Genomic DNA, 19,630 nt, shown 5'->3' with positions numbered 1-19,630 from the left:
TCCCAGGCAAAATTGCTCAAAAAGTTGCCTTGTGGATCATCAGCACTAATTGTTTTGGAATGTTCATAGAACATTCAAAAGTAGCATTCCCATAATGTTTGAAAATGGGAATACAGAATGTTCCCTTAGTGTTCGGAAAACCAAGAAAAAACTTTTTTAATATACTTGATGTTTTGAATGCTGAGAGCAATAGCATTTTCATAATGTAATGGGAATGTTAGCAAAATGTTCTTGGAACATATTTTTGTTAGTTGGGTCACCTTTGTCTTTTTATCCTTCAGAAATCAAATATTTTAGTGTTTTGGTTCATCTTGGAGACGGCTGGTCGGTGTTATAACACAGTGAGGAGATTTTTTTGAGATGTGGAGTAAATGAATGAGAAAAATACTGGGAAAGATGGGTGTCACCGTTAGAGGTGGTGGTCTATCCGTTCTTCTTCATTGGTTTGCATCCATTTCTATACCTGTCCTTGTGTAAAGGAGATTTAGCCATTACTACGGCAGCATGCTCTGTTTCCCAGGCCCTATATAGGTTAATAGCTCTTGTGGGTGATAAGCATCTCTCTATGAGGGTAATGGTCTGTGCAATCTGGTGTGGAATGGCCACAGGCAGACAGACATCTGCACCCACGCTATATCTGGACTGCTGCAGTCTAAATATGGAGCCCGTGGGCTGCGGGTCTCCCAGGTGAACTCTTTCCTGACGCTCATGGACGTTATTTGTGTCTGTGAAATGAGAGAATGGCACTGGTGCCAAACAAAACGCACAAACGCAGTGAAGAGTCGCGTCATGTGTTACGCCACAGCGGATGTCTGTTTTAGTCTTGAGTTTATGCTGTGGATTTATTGATTTCTATGTGGTGCATCACACGCATGTGGAGGAAAAAGGCTTTGTGAAAGTGGATGATCATTCGCTGAAAATGTAACAAATGTTATCTATGGTTTCCAGTTTCAGTTACTTGTATTCTATGTTCGTAGATACTTGTTTTATCCCAAAATCAAACAAAAGAAATAAAAATATATTGTAATTTTTATAATTAAATTATAAAATAAAATTATAAAGAAATTATTTTGAATTATTTTATTTTATTAGTTTTGTTTTTTTGTACAATCTTTGTGACTCTTTTTAGAATTTTAGAATTGTAACATTTATACATAACCTATACAATAAAAATATTTTATATTATTGTTTATTTATTTTTTATAAAGAAAATTAACAGGCACATTTACTTTACCTGTTGTTTGCTGTTCAGCACACAGTTTAAAAATGCAAGGGAAAAAATACAAAGGAAAAATGCAAGGGCTTGTGAAAGTGGTTGATTGTTTTACCAAAATGTAAGAAAATTATAACTTTTGCAGCATTCTTGGTGTCTGGTTGTGTTTTCCAGTGTCTTGTATTTTATATTCATAGATACTTAGGTTTTATTCCAAAATTTAAAAAAAGAAAATATTGTAATTTTCATAAATACTTTATAATATAAAGTTAATGAAATAATTATCTTATATTATGTTTTTTATAAAGAAAACAGGCTTGTTTGAAAAAAATGCTTGTGTATAGTATCACTGTGATTTCTTTTTTTTTCTTTGTTTAAGAACATTTACTGTACCTGTTCAACAATTTAAAAAAATGCAAAGAAAAAATAAGAAATAATTAGAAATAATTCATACAAGATAAAAACAAAGAAGTCATTTTAAATGTAAAATTATTATTATTTATTTGACTTAAAAAAATAAAAATAAAATAAAGCCTGTTTGTTGACATTTTTGGCATTTTAGCATTCAATTTTAAGCACTTTTACTTTACCTGTTGTTTGCTGTTCAACACACATAGTTTAAAAAATGCAAAGGAAAAAGGCAAGGGTTTGTGAAAGTGGTTGATCATGCAACCAAAATTTAACAATATATTAATTTTGCATCCATTCTAGGTGGTCTAGATATGGTTTCCAGTTCCAGTTACTTGTATTTTATACTCAAATGCTTGTTTTATCCCAAAATTAAAAGAAAGTAATAAGAAAATTGTTATATACACACTTAGGTCCATATATATTTGGACACAGGCACAATTTTTTATTATTTTAGCTGCTGACCAAAACATATTCAAGTTGTAGTTAAAGTGCACACTCTGAGCTTTAATTTGAGGGTATTTTCATCAAAATTGCAGGAAAGGTTAAGTGATTGGACAGTAGACTCAAACGCTGTTTCACGGAGTGATGTGTGCTATTCCTTCGTTATTTCTACATCAAGTAAGCAGGTAAAAGGTCTGGAGTTGATTCTAAGTGTGCCATTTGCATTTGGAAGCTGTTGCTGTGAACCACATCCTGAGGTCAAAGAATCTCTCCATACAAGTGAAACAGACAATAGTCAGGCTTCAAAAACAAAACAAATCCATCAGAGAGGTAGCTGGGACATTAGGAGCGGCCAAATCAACAGTTTGGTTCATTCTGAGAAAAAAAGAAGGCACTGGTGAGCTCAGAAACATAAATAGTCCTGGACGTCCACGGAGGACGACAGCGGTGGATGATCGGAGAATCCTCTCCATGGTAAAGAAGAACCCTTTCACAACATCCAGCCAAGAGAAGAACACTCTCCAGGAGGCAGACGTGTCTACAATCAAGAGAAGACTTCACCAGAGCAAATACAGAGGCTTCACCACAAGCTGCAAACAAGACCTGATTAGACTTTGCCAAAAACATCTAAAAAAGCCAGAGCACTTCTGGAAAAGAATTCTTTGGACGAATGAAATTAAGATCAACCTGCACCAGAATGACGGGAAGAAAAAAGCCTGGAGAAGTCTTGGAACAGCTGATGATGCAAAGCACACAACATCATCTGTGAAGCGTGGAGCAGTGTGATGCATGAGCTGCATGGCTTCAGTGGCTCTGGGTTATTCAGTGAAGATGTGACAGAAGACAGAAGCAGCCGGATCAATTCTGAAGTGTATAGAGATATACTCTCTGCCCAGATTCAGTCAAATGGAGTAAAGTTTATTGGGCGGCGCTCAGTACAAACAGACCCAAAACATACAGCAGAAGCAACCCAGGAGTTTTGAAGGTAAAAAAATGGGATATTCTGCAATGGCCGAATCATTCTCCTGATCTCAACCCGATTGAGCTGCATTTCACTCGCTGAAGACAAAACTGAAGAATGAAAGACCCACAAACAAACAACAACTGGCCTGGAAAAGCATCGCAAAGAAGGAAACCCAGTCTCTGCTGATGTCCATGAGTCATTGCCTGCAAAGGATTCTCAACAAAATATTAAAAATGAACATTTTATTTATGATTATATTTATTTGTCCAATTACATCTGAGCCCCTGAAAATGGGTGGACTGTGTGTAAAAATAGTTGTAATTCCTAAGTATTTTATGATACATTTTTGTTCAGTCTGCTCTTCAATTTCATCTTGATTTCATCCATACATAGACAAGATTATGAAAATTGTGTCAGTGTTCAAATAAATATATATATATATCTAAGTGAATGTATAATTTTATGTTTTTATAAATAATTTCTACAATTTATATTAAATATTAATAATTTTATTTAATGTTTTTAAACAAACTGTTTGTTGGACCATTGCATTTTTTTTTTCATTTTAACATTCACTTTCAAGCACATTTACTTCACCTGTTATTTGCCATTGCTGGTTAGTCTGATTATCAGTCTAAATAGTACGGTGGCCGAGAGAGCTCAACGCGCTCTCATCAGTTTGACAGCAGGTGCTGCAAATGTTCACAATGCAACCAAATAAAGAATTTTATTTGCAGCGCGTTTCTTTATTTGGTTGTGTTGTGAGCATTTGCAGCTTGTTAATTTAAGTTGTTTTCTTAATTTACAGGAGTTTTTTTTTTTTCTATTTGCAGCGCATTGAGCTCTCTCGGCCACTGTAAAATAGGTTATTATTTGTTGATTTCTCTTCATAATCTTGTATTGTGGTGGTCAGAGTGAATCTTGCGTCTCTCTCTCTCTCTGCGCTGTGATATAAAGCATCTTCTCGGAGCGAGTGCGCTCTGACTCAGTGTCATGATTGAGAGTGATTCTGGGAAACGCAGTGTGCAGGTGTCAAAGGCAGCTGAATAAATCTTGTAGCAGCGCGTTTATATGAGGGCATCCACGAGCCACAACAAACCGTCCATCCACCCTTGGATGTAGAGGTCGAAGATATTTCCACAGACGCTGTATGAGTGAGAGAGAGTGAGACGTTATGATTCTGATGATCAATTGAGCCACTCAGCACACAATAAAACATCACGCATGAAGCTGCTGGAGAAATGCTGCTCTCACCGCCTGCTGTTTTGAATAAATAATTGGTTGTTTGTGGTAGGGCTGAGTGATATTGGATGTTTTTCAATGTATTATTTAAAGTTATGAAAAATAGCTAATTATATATACAGTGAGGAAAATAAGTATTTGAACACCCTGCTATTTTGCAAGTTCTCCCACTTAGAAATCATGGAGGGGTCTGAAATTGTCATCGTAGGTGCATGTCCACTGTGAGAGACATGATCTAAAAAAAAAAATCCAGAAATCACAATGTATGATTTTTTAACTATTTATTTGTATGATACAGCTGCAAATAAGTATTTGAACACCTGTCTATCAGCTAGAATTCTGACCCTCAAAGACCTGTTAGTCTGCCTTTAAAATGTCCACCTCCACTCCATTTATTATCCTAAATTAGATGCACCTGTTTGAGGTCGTTAGCTGCATAAAGACACCTGTCCACCCCATACAATCAGTAAGAATCCAACTACTAACATGGCCAAGACCAAAGAGCTGTCCAAAGACACTAGAGACAAAATTGTACACCTCCACAAGGCTGGAAAGGGCTACGGGAAATTGCCAAGCAGCTTGGTGAAAAAGGTCCACTGTTGGAGCAATCATTAGAAAATGGAAGAAGCTAAACATGACTGTCAATCTCCCTCGGACTGGGGCTCCATGCAAGATCTCACCTCGTGGGGTCTCAATGATCCTAAGAAAGGTGAGAAATCAGCCCAGAACTACGGGAGGAGCTGGTCAATGACCTGAAAAGAGCTGGGACCACCGTTTCCAAGGTTACTGTTGGTAATACACTAAGGCGTCATGGTTTGAAATCATGCATGGCACGGAAGGTTCCCCTGCTTAAACCAGCACATGTCCAGGCCCGACTTAAGTTTGCCAATGACCATTTGGATGATCCAGAGGAGTCATGGGAGAAAGTCATGTGGTCAGATGAGACCAAAATATAACTTTTGGTCATAATTCCACTAAACGTGTTTGGAGGAAGAAGAATGATGAGTACCATCCCAAGAACACCATCCCTACTGTGAAGCATGGGGTGGTAGCATCATCTTTGGGGTGTTTTTCTGCACATGGGACAGGCGACTGCACTGTATTAAGGAGAGGATGACCGGGGCCATGTATTGCGAGATTTTGGGGAACAACCTCCTTCCCTCAGTTAGAGCATTGAAGATGGGTCGAGGCTGGGTCTTCCAACATGACAATGACCAAGCACACAGCCAGGATAACCAAGGAGTGGCTCTGTAAGAAGCATATCAAGGTTCTGGCGTGGCCTAGCCAGTCTCAGACCTAAACCCAATAGAGAATCTTTGGAGGAGCTCAAACTCCGTGTTTCTCAGCGACAGGCCAGAAACCTGACTGATCTAGAGAAGATCTGTGTGGAGGTGGGCCAAAATCCCTCCTGCAGTGTGTGCAAACCTGGTGAAAAACTACAGGAAAGTTTGACCTCTGTAATTGCAAACAAAGGCTACTGTACCAAATATTAACATTGATTTTCTCAGGTGTTCAAATACTTATTTGCAGCTGTATCATACAAATAAATAGTTAAAAATCATACATTGTGATTTCTGGATTTTTTTTAGATTATGTCTCTCACAGTGGACATGCACCTACGATGACAATTTCAGACCCTCCATGATTTCTAAGTGGGAGAACTTGCAAAATAGCAGGGTGTTCAAATACTTATTTTCCTCACTGTATATAACATGTTATATTTATTTTTATATTAACTGTTATACATGTTTATATAGTAAGTGTTTATATATGCAATAAGTATAGATTTATGATGTATTGATTAGTAGTTTATGAATAATTTATTAATACTATTTTTATTAATAATAATACATTTTAGTAAGTTACAATAATAATTATAATAATAATAATAATAATTAATATTATTATTAGAAATTAAAATAAAATTATGTTAAACACACACACACACACACACATACATATGTATAGGATTTTATGTGTGTTTTATTTTATAGTCCTCTTTATATGTACAAAGTTGTTATGTAATATTATAGACTTCTGATTTAGGATTATTGAATTTCTAAAATAATGATTTCATTTTAATAATAATACACTTTAATAAATTATAAAATAATAATTACTATTATTTAATATGTTTTTAAACAAATGCATTTACTTGCATTTACCACAGGTTTAAAATAAAATAAAAAAAATAAATTAAAAAATTAAATAAAAATATACATTGAAGACTGGAGTAATGATGCTGACAATTTGGCTTTGATTACAGCAGTAAATTTACATTTGACAATATCTTCAATATAAGACAGTTATATTGTAATGATATTTTACAACATTACTGTTTTTATTGTATTTTTAATCCGATAAATGCAGCCTTGTTGGGCAGTAGAGGCTTTATTTTTATGTTGTGTTGTGTTATGTTATCCCCTTTCTTTACTTTATGGCAAGTCCTCAAACTCCTATTCTAATCTTCTGTGTTTTGTTTGTCCCAGAGTAGTAGGTGACTCCTAATTGCAAGCTGCTTAACTAACTTTTTTTATTAAGAAAGGAATTTGAATGAGATTTTAATCACTAGTACGCTGAGACCATGAAAAATATCCTTTTGTTTGCAATTGCTTTTTTATGTGAGCCATTAAAGATGTGTTGTTAATTGAAACGAAGAAAGATTCCATTGATTTGTTGTACGCTTGTGAAGCTGACAGCAGATGAATACAGAAGAGAGCAGAAGAACTGTTCATCTTTCAGGAGTTTTTCACTTGTTTTCCAGACCTTGGCTTCTCGTTAAAGCTCCCGGCGAGAACAATAGCGGCCTGTTAATTACGCCATTGAAAAATAGAGAAGATAATGAGACAGTTATGTCATAAATGTATATGATTCATATTAAAACCAATCACATCGTCTGAAGCAGTAGTGGATTGTTTACATGCGCCCATCTGTTGAAAAGCAACCAGAGCTTTGCTAATGGCACTGCTGCTGGTAACGACCATATGCTTGAGGAACGGCTGTTCCCATTCTGCTGTGAGAGTCTCCAGTGAAGTCTGCAGCCTGTCCGAGCATGTATATTGTATATTGGCATAGATACATGATTTATGAAGGGCAACTTTACTAAACAGTTGCACACCTTTTGTGGACAATATTTTAGCATCTCAGTATTCTTAGTTCACTTTAAAATGAAACTTCTGTAATTTCTTTATACTTATATTTACTTATTTATACGGAAGTTTATACGGTATAGTTACGGTGTATATATATATATATATATAAGTGATGTTGACTTAACTTTAAAAAAATTGAGGAAACCCATTGCCTTAATTTTTAAGTAAATGATAATTAAAAAAATAAGTTAATTGAATTGTCAAGTTCACTTAACTTAAAAAAAAAAATTATTATGTACTTAATTTTAAGGCAACGGTTTTCCTCAATTTTTTAAGTTGTCAACTTTCACTTTTACAGTGTATGTATGTATGTATATATATAAACATTTCATGTTTTGAATTTATAAGAAGTGTTTATATATTTATCTTTTATTTTATTATTATTATTCATAATAAAAATATAAAAGTAAATTGTAATACATTTATTAAATATTTTTATTATTACAATTTAAAAATATTGTTACTAAATGTGTATATTTTATATATGATTTATATTTATGGTAAGTGATTTATATCTAAATTTATTAAAAGTTATTATAATATGTATAAGTGTAGACTTATAATTTAGGATTATTGAATTTTCTAATATATGGATACTTTTTAGTAAATTAAGACATGCATTATTATTATTATTATTATTATTATGCATACAGTATGTATAGTGTTTTTATATACAAAATAACAATATTATTATTATTATTATTATTATTATGAATTACAATATCTCTCTCTCTCTCTCTCTCTCTCTATATATATATATATATATATATATATATATATATATATATATGTATATGTGTGTATATACAGGTGCATCTCAATAAATTAGAATGTCGTGGAGTAGTTCATTTATTTCAGTAATTCAACTGAAATTGTGAAACTCGTGTATTAAATAAATTCAATGCACACAGACTGAAGTAGTTTAAGTCTTTGGTTCTTTTAATGATTTTGGCTCACATTTAACAAAAACCCACCAATTCGCTATCTCAACAAATTAGAATATGGTGACATGCCAATCAACTAATCAACTCAAAACACCTGCAAAGGTTTCCTGAGCCTTCAAAATGGTCTCTCAGTTTGGTTCACTAGGCTACACAATCATGGGGAAGACTGCTGATCTGACAGTTGTCCAGAAGACAATCATTGACACCCTTCACAAGGAGGGTAAGCCACAAACATTCATTGCCAAATAAGCTGGCTGTTCACAGAGTGCTGTATCCAAGCATGTTAACAGAAAGTTGAGTGGAAGGAAAAAGTGTGGAAGAAAAAGATGCACAACCAACCGAGAGAACCGCAGCCTTATGAGGATTGTCAAGCAAAATCCATTCAAGAATTTGGGTGAACTTCACAAGGAATGGACTGAGGCTGGGGTCAAGGCATCAAGACCCACCACACACAGACGTGTCCAGGAATTTGGCTACAGTTGTCGTATTCCTCTTGTTAAGCCACTCCTGAACCACAGACAACATCAGAGGCGTCTTACCTGGGCTAAGGAGAAGAAGAACTGGACTGTTGCCCAGTGGTCCAAAGTCCTCTTTTCAGATGAGAGCAAGTTTTGTAGAAGCTCATAGCCCAAGTTGCTTGAAGTCCAGTGTTAAGTTTCCACAGTCTGTGATGATTTGGGGTGCAATGTCATCTGCTGGTGTTGGTCCACTGTGTTTTTTGAAAACCAAAGTCACTGCACCGTTTACCAAGAAATTTTAGAGCACTTCATGCTTCCTTCTGCTGACCAGCTTTTTAAAGATGCTGATTTCATTTTCCAGCAGGATTTGGCACCTGCCCACACTGCCAAAAGCACCAAAAGTTGGTTAAATGACCGTGGTGTTGGTCTGCTTGACTGGCCAGCAAACTCACCAGACCTGAACCCCATAGAGAATCTATGGAGTATTGTCAAGAGGAAAATGAGAAACAAGAGACCAAAAAATGCAGATGAGCTGAAGGCCACTGTCAAAGAAACCTGGGCTTCCATACCACCTCAGCAGTGCCACAAACTGATCACCTCCATTGCATTGAATTTATTTAATACACGGGTTTCGCAATTTGAGTTGAATTACTGAAATAAATGAACTTTTCCACAACATTCTAATTTATTGAGATCCACCTGTGTGTGTGTGTATATGTATATGTGTGTATATATATATATATATATATATATATGTACAGTGAGGAAAATAAGTATTTGAACACCCTGCTATTTTGCAAGTTCTCCCACTTAGAAATCATGGAGGGTCTGAAATTGTCATCGTAGGTGCATGTCCACTGTGAGAGACATAATCTAAAAAAAAATCCAGAAATCACAATGTATGATTTTTAACTATTTATTTGTATGATACAGCTGCAAATAAGTATTTGAACACCTGTCTATCAGCTAGAATTCTGACCCTCAAAGACCTGTTAGTCTGCCTTTAAAATGTCCACCTCCACTCCATTTATTATCCTAAATTAGATGCACCTGTTTGAGGTCGTTAGCTGCATAAAGACACCTGTCCACCCCATACAATCAGTAAGAATCCAACTACTAACATGGCCAAGACCAAAGAGCTGTCCAAAGACACTAGAGACAAAATTGTACACCTCCACAAGGCTGGAAAGGGCTACGGGAAATTGCCAAGCAGCTTGGTGAAAAAGGTCCACTGTTGGAGCAATCATTAGAAAATGGAAGAAGCTAAACATGACTGTCAATCTCCCTCGGACTGGGGCTCCATGCAAGATCTCACCTCGTGGGGTCTCAATGATCCTAAGAAAGGTGAGAAATCAGCCCAGAACTACAGGAGGAGCTGGTCAATGACCTGAAAAGAGCTGGGACCACCGTTTCCAAGGTTACTGTTGGTAATACACTAAGGCGTCATGGTTTGAAATCATGCATGGCACGGAAGGTTCCCCTGCTTAAACCAGCACATGTCCAGGCCCGACTTAAGTTTGCCAATGACCATTTGGATGATCCAGAGGAGTCATGGGAGAAAGTCATGTGGTCAGATGAGACCAAAATAGAACTTTTGGTCATAATTCCACTAAACGTGTTTGGAGGAAGAAGAATGATGAGTACCATCCCAAGAACACCGTCCCTACTGTGAAGCATGGGGGTGGTAGCATCATGCTTTGGGGGTGTTTTTCTGCACATGGGACAGGGCGACTGCACTGTATTAAGGAGAGGATGACCGGGGCCATGTATTGCGAGATTTTGGGAACAACCTCCTTCCCTCAGTTAGAGCATTGAAGATGGGTCGAGGCTGGGTCTTCCAACATGACAATGACCAAGCACACAGCCAGGATAACCAAGGAGTGGCTCTGTAAGAAGCATATCAAGGTTCTGGCGTGGCCTAGCCAGTCTCCAGACCTAAACCCAATAGAGAATCTTTGAGGGAGCTCAAACTCCGTGTTTCTCAGCGACAGGCCAGAAACCTGACTGATCTAGAGAAGATCTGTGTGGAGGAGTGGGCCAAAATCCCTCCTGCAGTGTGTGCAAACCTGGTGAAAAACTACAGGAAAGTTTGACCTCTGTAATTGCAAACAAAGGCTACTGTACCAAATATTAACATTGATTTTCTCAGGTGTTCAAATACTTATTTGCAGCTGTATCATACAAATAAATAGTTAAAAATCATACATTGTGATTTCTGGATTTTTTTTTAGATTATGTCTCTCACAGTGGACATGCACCTACGATGACAATTTCAGACCCCTCCATGATTTCTAAGTGGGAGAATTTGCAAAATAGCAGGGTGTTCAAATACTTATTTTCCTCACTGTATATGTGTGTGTGTGTATATATATATATATATATATATATATAAAATTTAAAAACATTTTTGCTGAACGCATAAGGTCAGCCAGAGTTATTTTTATGTGAGTCAATTATAAATTTGATCCAAAATTTTGAGTGTCCTTCACTGATTTCTTCAGTGCATTGCACATAAACTGTGCTATCTGTGGTTTCACTTTGCATCTTTTTTTTTGAGTGTTTTCCACCCAGCACCATATATTCTGAGTTAGAGCCTATTTTCTGCGGGTAATGAGCCGTTCAAGCGTGCAGCAGACAGAAGAACTGGTGGACTTCAGCCAGAATGGCCTTTGATTCCTGCTCCTCTCCAGTCAAACCATCGCCTGGAGGAGATCAGCAGTGCAGAGAATCACCCGCTGTAGGTTTACCGCGGTAAACTCACATGAGCCTGTGCGTGTGGAATCAGCAGGAGCCATGGCTGTTGCTCTTGTGTAGGTCAGTGAGCTGAACTTTCACGTGCAACTCGTCCAGGAGCACCATGTTTTCAGAGGGCAACAGCAACTTTCTGTAGGCCAGAATAAATCACGAGCGATGGAGAAATCAAATGTTTTTAAGAACTTGCTGGTTCAGTACTGAAGTGTAAAACATGATCGTTTACAGTGTGTAGAGTCTTATTAGTGTGTAAGGACACATCAATCAGATCATTTATTTTAATTAACCAAAAGTCATGAGGGTGTGTAGATGATGACAGAATTTTTACTTTTAAGCAAACAATTTGTTGAATGTAAGACTTGAAACCGAAGCTTTTTTAACCTAGAATAAAAATAGAAATGTATTTATTTATTGATATTTTATTTATATATTTATACATAATTGTATTTATTTATAAATAAATCTCTCAAAGTTTGTATTTATATATTTATACATAACTATTTATTTAGTTATGAATATAAATAAATCTCAATCATTTGTTTTATTTTTATTTATGCGTTTTAATGTTATTTATAAATTAATCTCACTTAAAGTTTTTATTAATATTTTTATACATAACTATTTATAAATCATATATTTATTTTTATGTATTTGATTATTATTTATAAGTCTTACTGTTTTAAACTGTATGTATAAATCTAAATGTTTTTTATAAATATATAAATATGTACATAAATACATAAATGACCTCAGTCACATTTTCTTTACAATGTAAACATCTATTTTTATTATTGTTATTTTTCTGTTTTTTCTCACTGCTGCAGTATGCGGTCTAATCTCTGTTTTCAGGAGGTTGTTTCTCTGTATAATTATGAGGTGTCAAAACATAAATCAGTAAATAAAGGTTTTCTACAGTACAATATTTGCCTGCTGGTTTAATATGACACTTGATTATTTCTTACTCATTTTACTGCAACTTTTGTTAAAGTTACATTCACTGAGCATTTGCTCTTATCCAAAGCCACTTATGAATATATATATATAATGGTTTTTTTTTTTTTTTTTTTTTACATAAAATTAAATTAGAACTAATGTGTCTGAACTCATGATCTAATGCATTTTAATTGCTTATCAGTGACATGAAAGGCTTCTGTTCATCAGGCTGACTCTGATTGTCCGGCGTGTCTCTCGCTCGTCTTCGGTGGTTGACAGTGCTCCAGTGATTCTGGTCAGAGCAGACGCGCCACGGCCCTGCGCTTTGATACAGCGTGGTTCGGTTAAATCCAGCTCCCGGAGGCAGCGAGGTCTTGGTGCATGTTGCCATAGAAACTCTGGTGCAAAGGCTCCCTGTGTGTGACCGGAGCCAAAGGCGCCGGAGCTAATGAGCTTGCGAGAAAGGGCATCCAACATGGCGAGGAGCCTCGCGGAGGACAAGGTGACAACAATGACAGCAGCGGCTCTCCAGCCAGCCGGAGATGCTGACTCATCTGATTTAAACAGCGCTGCCATCATCACAATCAATATGCATTTCACTGCATTCTTTCCTGGAAAAAATAGAGAAGCGTCGTTGATGATCACAGATGTAGGCGGACTGACGCTTTTGTTGGTGCGCATGTTTGGATCTTGCACCTCTGTTAGTGGTGTTTGCTTGGGAAAGCATGAGTAATGCTATTCAGTGATTTGAATAAACATGCTAACCTTAGGCTGCACAGTTTGGGGGAAAAAATTTACTCTAATAATAATAGTGATACACCAAACTGATTTATTTTTATTGAAACATCAAACTAAAATTAAAGTTTTCATTTAGCCAAAAACTGAAACCAAAGATAATGCACCAGGTGCAGTGCTTCTTTCTCAGGCTGCATAATTTGGCCAAAAAATATGTGACTATATATCAATATGTCCCATTTAAATAAATAAAAAAAAAATATATATATATATATATATAATATAGGGCTAATGCAGGAAACTGATTTTTTTTAACCAAAATATCAAAACTACAATTACAATTTTAATTTCGCCACAAACTGAAACTGACAATAAAGTTGATTTAATAATCAGTTAATTACATGTATTTAATAATCAACACAATCAAATACAAACTGAGTTGCATAAACATTGAAATTGCACATAAAATGTTATTTAATAATCATTTAATTAATCACATTTATGTGATAATGAGTGCTAAAATAAAAACTGAGTTGCATGTAAACATTTAATTTGCATTTAAGTCAATTATTTTTTTAATTATGTAATTATGTGATGTTATGATGGTATGTTATGATGTAATTGCGTGAATATATTTCAGTTGCTGAAATTTTGGTGCATCACTAAAAATAACTAAATAAATTCTACTACTAAAAATGCAATTATATAATATGCTTTATAATATTATTACTAAATAAAAATATTAAACATTATTACTATTGCAATATTTAACTATAAAATAAAAAAGTACAAAAAACAACGCTGAAAACATCTGATCGATCCTGAGCTGCTTTGCTGTATATTTACATAATTAAATCCCAGTCTTTTCAGATTTATAATTGCACTAAACCATATCACGATTTCAGTTTTCTTTTGATTAGTTGTGCATCTCTATTTGATAAAATGAGCAATAAATCCCACAGACCTGCACTGAAGAGACCAGAAGATGACTTTTGTACTTGGATAGTAGTAAACTAAAAAACCACCCAGAACACTATAGCAACACCTTAGCAACCATCCAGAACTCCACCTAGCAACCCAGCATCATGATAGTGAGTTTGAAGGCAGCAGCTTTCATCTCGTGTTGGTTTTATTCTCTTTAAATGCTGAAGTGTTGAGGTGATGTCGGTGGTTTTTGTGATTATGCTGCTGATGTTTCGTCTGCCGCTCGGCGTGCAGGAATATTGTTTTATTCCAGGCTGTGCTGGATTCCTGAAGACAGAGAGAGAAAGGAACACCACTGTAATATATGCAGGTGTGCAGATAAATCTAAATCCAATTTATTTTCCTCTCAGCAGGACCTTTCATTTTGCCTGGCGTCCTGCAGAGAATAAAAACCCTCAGATTTGCATGAAACAAGCGCACATGAGAGAATCACAGACTTCACACGGATGATACAGTCTCTGTGTTTGAGAGTCTGACACGCGATTATCATGCTGAAGACTGCATGCAATTTATTAAATATATGCCGTGCTGGATGATTTACTGTTTGAAATGAAGACAAAAATACTAGTTTTGAAATTTTACAGTTTTACTGTGAAAGAAAAAAAATTGTTGTACAATATTTTTCATAGTACAATAGTGTTTTTACAATATATTTATTATTTATCTTATTTTATTCGTTTATTTAAAAGTTCAAATGAGTGTTTATATAAAAGTTTTTACGGAATGTTTGAACATGAAGAAATGAAGATGTAAATATTAGTATTGTAATTTTACAGTTGTACTATAAAAAATATTTGTAGTTTTTATGAATAGTTTTTTTTTATTTTACAGGACATTTTTACATATTTTTCATTTTATTTATTACTTTTATTTTAAAATGACAAAGAATAATTACGATTTTAAGTCATATTGAATGGGAAAAAAGTGTAGAGAGAGTGGAAAGAGATTTTTCAAAATGTATTACAAATGGTTTAACCCTACAAGGATTGTTCAAGCTTTTTTACAATTATTTTTTATTTTCTAATATGCAGATGCACTCAACTGCAGAAATTACTCCAATCTTTCTAGAATCGTTAATTCTTTCCTAATAGATTTATACAAATCATCTGGTTGTAAATTCCTGTATTTTTTCATATCACAGTGCCATTTTTTCCCCCAATATCGTGAACCAAGTAAACCAAGAACACGCTTGCATCGTGATGTTGAGTTTTTGCACAAGAAAGCATCATAAAAACGTGAAAAATAATACATGCAACATGTAAAAGAATAGTTAAATGCACATTTTCATGCTGAAAAATAAAATGCAATGAAAATGATCATGCAGTAAGCATAGGCTGTTTACAGGCTTGATCTTTTTTTAGCGGCGCTCTCACACACATCTGTCCGGCTGACACAGAACTCCCCTTTTAAAGAGTCAATTTAATATTCAATAACTGCATGTATTATTCATGTGCTATTCAGAGCTGGTGTCTGCAGTACACACAGCGGCTTTCACTAATGAACCTGTGTCGTCTGTCATGCTGTCGGAGGAAAACGCTTTAAATAAAAGTCTAACAGTAGTCTGGCTGCAGGGGCCCCAGGGCCAAACCCAGTCATGACTCATGAGGGATACGGGAAAATCGGAATGAGTCTCCTCACTGTAGAAATTCACTGGAACTTGATCACAGACAAAAATTGTGTTTTTTGGGTTTTTTTTGTTTGTTTTTGCCAAAATAAAAGTTTGATGGTTTAACTTTTAAAATCATAAAAAGTTTATATTATTTTTTATTATACTTTTTTTTTTTTTTTTTTTTTTTTTACAGTGAAATATTACAATAGTAATTTCTCTTATTTAGTGTTTTTGTTTTTATGTTTTAGTGTTTTATTTTTCTGCCATTTATTTTTGAATAATTTAATATATTAATATTAGTATAATAATATCGCTTTTGGTTTTTGTATTTTTGGTTTTTATTTTATTAGTATTTTATTTTTGTGTAATATTTTTAATATAATATTTTAAATATTTATTTTTGTATAATTTATATTATTGTTATTATATTATTTTACTTAAATAATCAATTGTTTTTATTTGACAGATTTGGGAAAATGTAGCGATCCATCACAGCAATGGATGCTCTGCAGTGAATGGGTGCCGTCAGAATGAGAGTCCAAACAGCTGATAAAAACATCACAATAATCCACACCGCTCCAGTCCATCAGTTAACATCTGGAGAAGACAAAAGCTGTGTGTTTGGCACCCATTCACTGCAGAGGATCCATTGATGAGCAAGTGATGGAACGCTACATTTCCCCAAATCTGATGAAGAAACAAACCCATCTGCATCTTGGATGGCCTGAGGATGAGCACATTTTCAGCAGATGCCATCTTTATTGCTGTGTGTATTCATTCACAGAAATGAAAGGGCCAGTTGGATTCATTGATGTACTCTGTGTTGGGTGTGACGGTCTATTCAGTGTTTTCACATCTTATCAGATATTTATGAGCATCATTCAGCAATGCATCTGACCACTAGTTTGTAGCGAGACATTGGAGGCGCTGATCAATCATTTGGCCCCCGAAGTGGTGAGAAGACAACTGAAGCTGTAATATTACTCAGTGAACGTCACTGAAATTAGCGAAGCTGCCGGCGCGCTGATGGATTCTGTAATAGTGCTCTTTTCCTCTGGGTGTGTTGTGGGCATATTGTTTTTGTGAGTCACAGCCGGAACTGATAAAACATTAGATTTTTTTTTTTTATGAAAAACCATCAGGTGTCTTTTCTCCCCCGTTTGTTCTCGTGCTCACGTGTGCTTTGGGATTTCACTCGTCCGCATGTAAACCTCCAGACGTGTTTTTACCCTTGATTATGTTTGTTCAATTTGTCTGATTTTATTTGTCTGCTGACATGGATCGCATTCACATGATATGCATTTCTTGTAATTGTTAATAAATTTCATTTTTGGTTATTTTTTTATTTAGATTTGGTTAGATTTTAGTGAAAAAAGTGTTGTAAAATCTGGGTCTTGAATTATTGAATATTTATTTATTTATTTAAATGCATTTGGTTTGGTTTGGTTTGGTTTATTTACTTACTTATTTGTTCATTTATTTATTTATATTCATATATCTCATTTTACCTGTTACTTTTGTATGATAAAAAAGTGTAATAAAAAAAAACATCTAATGTTTTAATGTAAAATCTGGGTCTTGAAGTAATTTCAATAAAGGCAAAATTTAGAAATAATCAAGTTATTTATTTGTTTATATTTATAATGTAGAATTTACTGTTTATATGTATAAAATGTCATTTTTGGTCATTTTTGTAATCATGTTGAAATCGTTTTTTTTTTTTTGGATTTGTTCTCGGTGACGTGCTCGGGTGCTCTCTGGGGTTCAGCTCGTTGTCAATCCTCCGGTCGTGTTTTTCAGGCTTGATTATATTTGTTGAAGCATTGGTTCTGCTGTGGCGCAGATGAATGGCTCTCGCACATCAGCGCTTGATTGGAGAGTCGTCGCGCTGCCTTTAATTAGTCGCTGACAGCTGAGAGCCAAACACACACCTGTTGCACAGCTGCATGAGAAACACTTGTTGAGCGACACACAGATGAAAGATGTTCTCCAGAAGCAGAGAGACTCTCTACCTGACCAACACTCTCAGCTACACACACACACACACACACAGGCTTTTTTGGCTGGAAATGGGCTCCACATTGCAGCTCATTCTGGCCAACAAACGCCCACTCAGACAGGAACAGAGCATCTGAGCGGCGCGCAAACAACCAGCCAGAGCTTATTTCATTTTTATGCTCCAGGTTTATATGAGACAATTGGCATGGACATAAACAAGCTTGTTAATATTAATATATTTCATTTTTGGGTTATTTTTGTATATGTAAAAAAAAAAGTTGTGTCCGATATCAAATCTGGGTCCTGAAGTAAATATAATAAAAGCAAAATTGAATGTATGTATGTATTTGTTTGTTTGTTTACTTATTTATTTAAATACATTTCCTTTTCTTTTTTTTTCTGTTGCTTATTTTGTATGATAAAAGAGTTATGTAATGTAAAATCTGGGTCCTGAAGTAATTTCAATAAAAGATTGATTGACTGATCACTGAGTGTTAATTTCAATAAAAATGAGATAGAATTGCCTGATTTATTTATTTATACATACTTTTACGTATGGTTTTTTTTTTTTTTAGCTATTTAGCTATTTTTATCTATTTATTTATTTGTTTATTGTATTTTAATTTATTAATATATTCATCTACCTAACTGTTTAATCATTCATCCATCCATCCATTATTTATTCATTCATTCATTTTTACATCCATTTATGTATCTATTTATTTATTTCATTTTTGTTTATTTATATATTCATCTACCATTATTTACTTATTTATTTTGTGTGTGATAAAAAGTGTTGCAGCAAGTGTTCTAAAGTAATTTTAATAATCTATATATTTTATTTGTTATTTATTTATTTATTTATAAATTCATCTTTCTATCCATTCATCCAATGACTTATTTATATGAATGCATTTCACTTTTCGTATTTTTGTGTGATATTAAAATAATTAATTACTTTGTACTTCACAAGAAAAGAGTCGAGTGGTAATTTTTTATTTCTGTAAGTGTTTATTCATTTATTTACTTACTTATCTGTTATCTGTCCATCGTTTGATTATATTAATACATTTAATTTCAGTATAAAATGTTGGTCCTGAAGTAATTTCAATAAAAGCAAAAGTATATTTAGATACGAATAGTTTCTCTTGTATGATATTGGGCTGATGTATTGAATGTTTCTTCATCATCGTCGTGAGCAGCTAGGTGTTGAGCAGAGATGGCAGCGGTCTTATTCTGCCGTGTTTACTGCGGTTCTCCCTCAGGAGGCGAAGCTGCGGGAGCTGCTGGACGTGGGGAATCTGGTGGGCCGGATAGAGAACCGGATGCTGACGGTGGTGACGGGACCAGACATGGTCAACATCCAGTACCTGAACTTCATGGCCTTCCAAGAAGACGTCGCCAAGGTGCGTGTGATTAGATCAGATCAGCAGATATTTGTGCAGCATAAATCCCAGTCAGGATGCTTGACCTGGATCGTTTTAATGAAATGCCTTTTGTGTTTGCGCGCTGTCGCTGATGAAGGAGTGGGCAGATGAGCTGTTCAGTCTGGCGTCTAACCTGCTCGCTCAGAACATGGGCCGAGAGTCCTGTCTGGAGAAAGCGTGAGTACCTCACCACCTCGGTCACCTGATTCTGTTCATGAGTCATTGGCAGGAAACTGTACTGGATTTAAAAGAATATACGGTAACACTTAAAGCCTTTGTTTGTAATGCATTAGAAATGTATTCATAATGCATGCTGTAATGCATTATATGATTTCATAAATAATTGTAACCAAAATGCTTTAGAATGG

General features: G+C 35.1%; 1 protein-coding gene across 3 annotated transcripts in view; it reads left to right on the top strand.

The window, feature by feature from the left end:
• Positions 1–19,630, top strand: part of LOC131522774 (1-phosphatidylinositol 4,5-bisphosphate phosphodiesterase beta-1) — a 79,344-nt gene that overhangs the window by 15,220 nt on the left and 44,494 nt on the right. For all 3 annotated transcript variants that reach the window (XR_009266634.1, XR_009266635.1, XM_058748485.1), the window contains exons 4-5: positions 19,101–19,241; positions 19,360–19,439. Coding sequence is in view for 1 of the 3 variants with exons in the window: in XM_058748485.1 (XP_058604468.1) it covers positions 19,101–19,241; positions 19,360–19,439 (221 nt within the window). In the remaining 2 variants the exon portion in view is untranslated. The remainder of the gene's footprint in view (positions 1–19,100; positions 19,242–19,359; positions 19,440–19,630) is intronic.

Source organism: Onychostoma macrolepis, chromosome 17, assembly GCF_012432095.1.
Source record: "Onychostoma macrolepis isolate SWU-2019 chromosome 17, ASM1243209v1, whole genome shotgun sequence".
NCBI classification, from domain to species: Eukaryota; Metazoa; Chordata; class Actinopteri; order Cypriniformes; family Cyprinidae; genus Onychostoma; species Onychostoma macrolepis.
The sequence above is the reverse complement of the archived record's forward strand: the minus strand, read 5'-3'. Positions and strand labels throughout refer to the sequence as shown.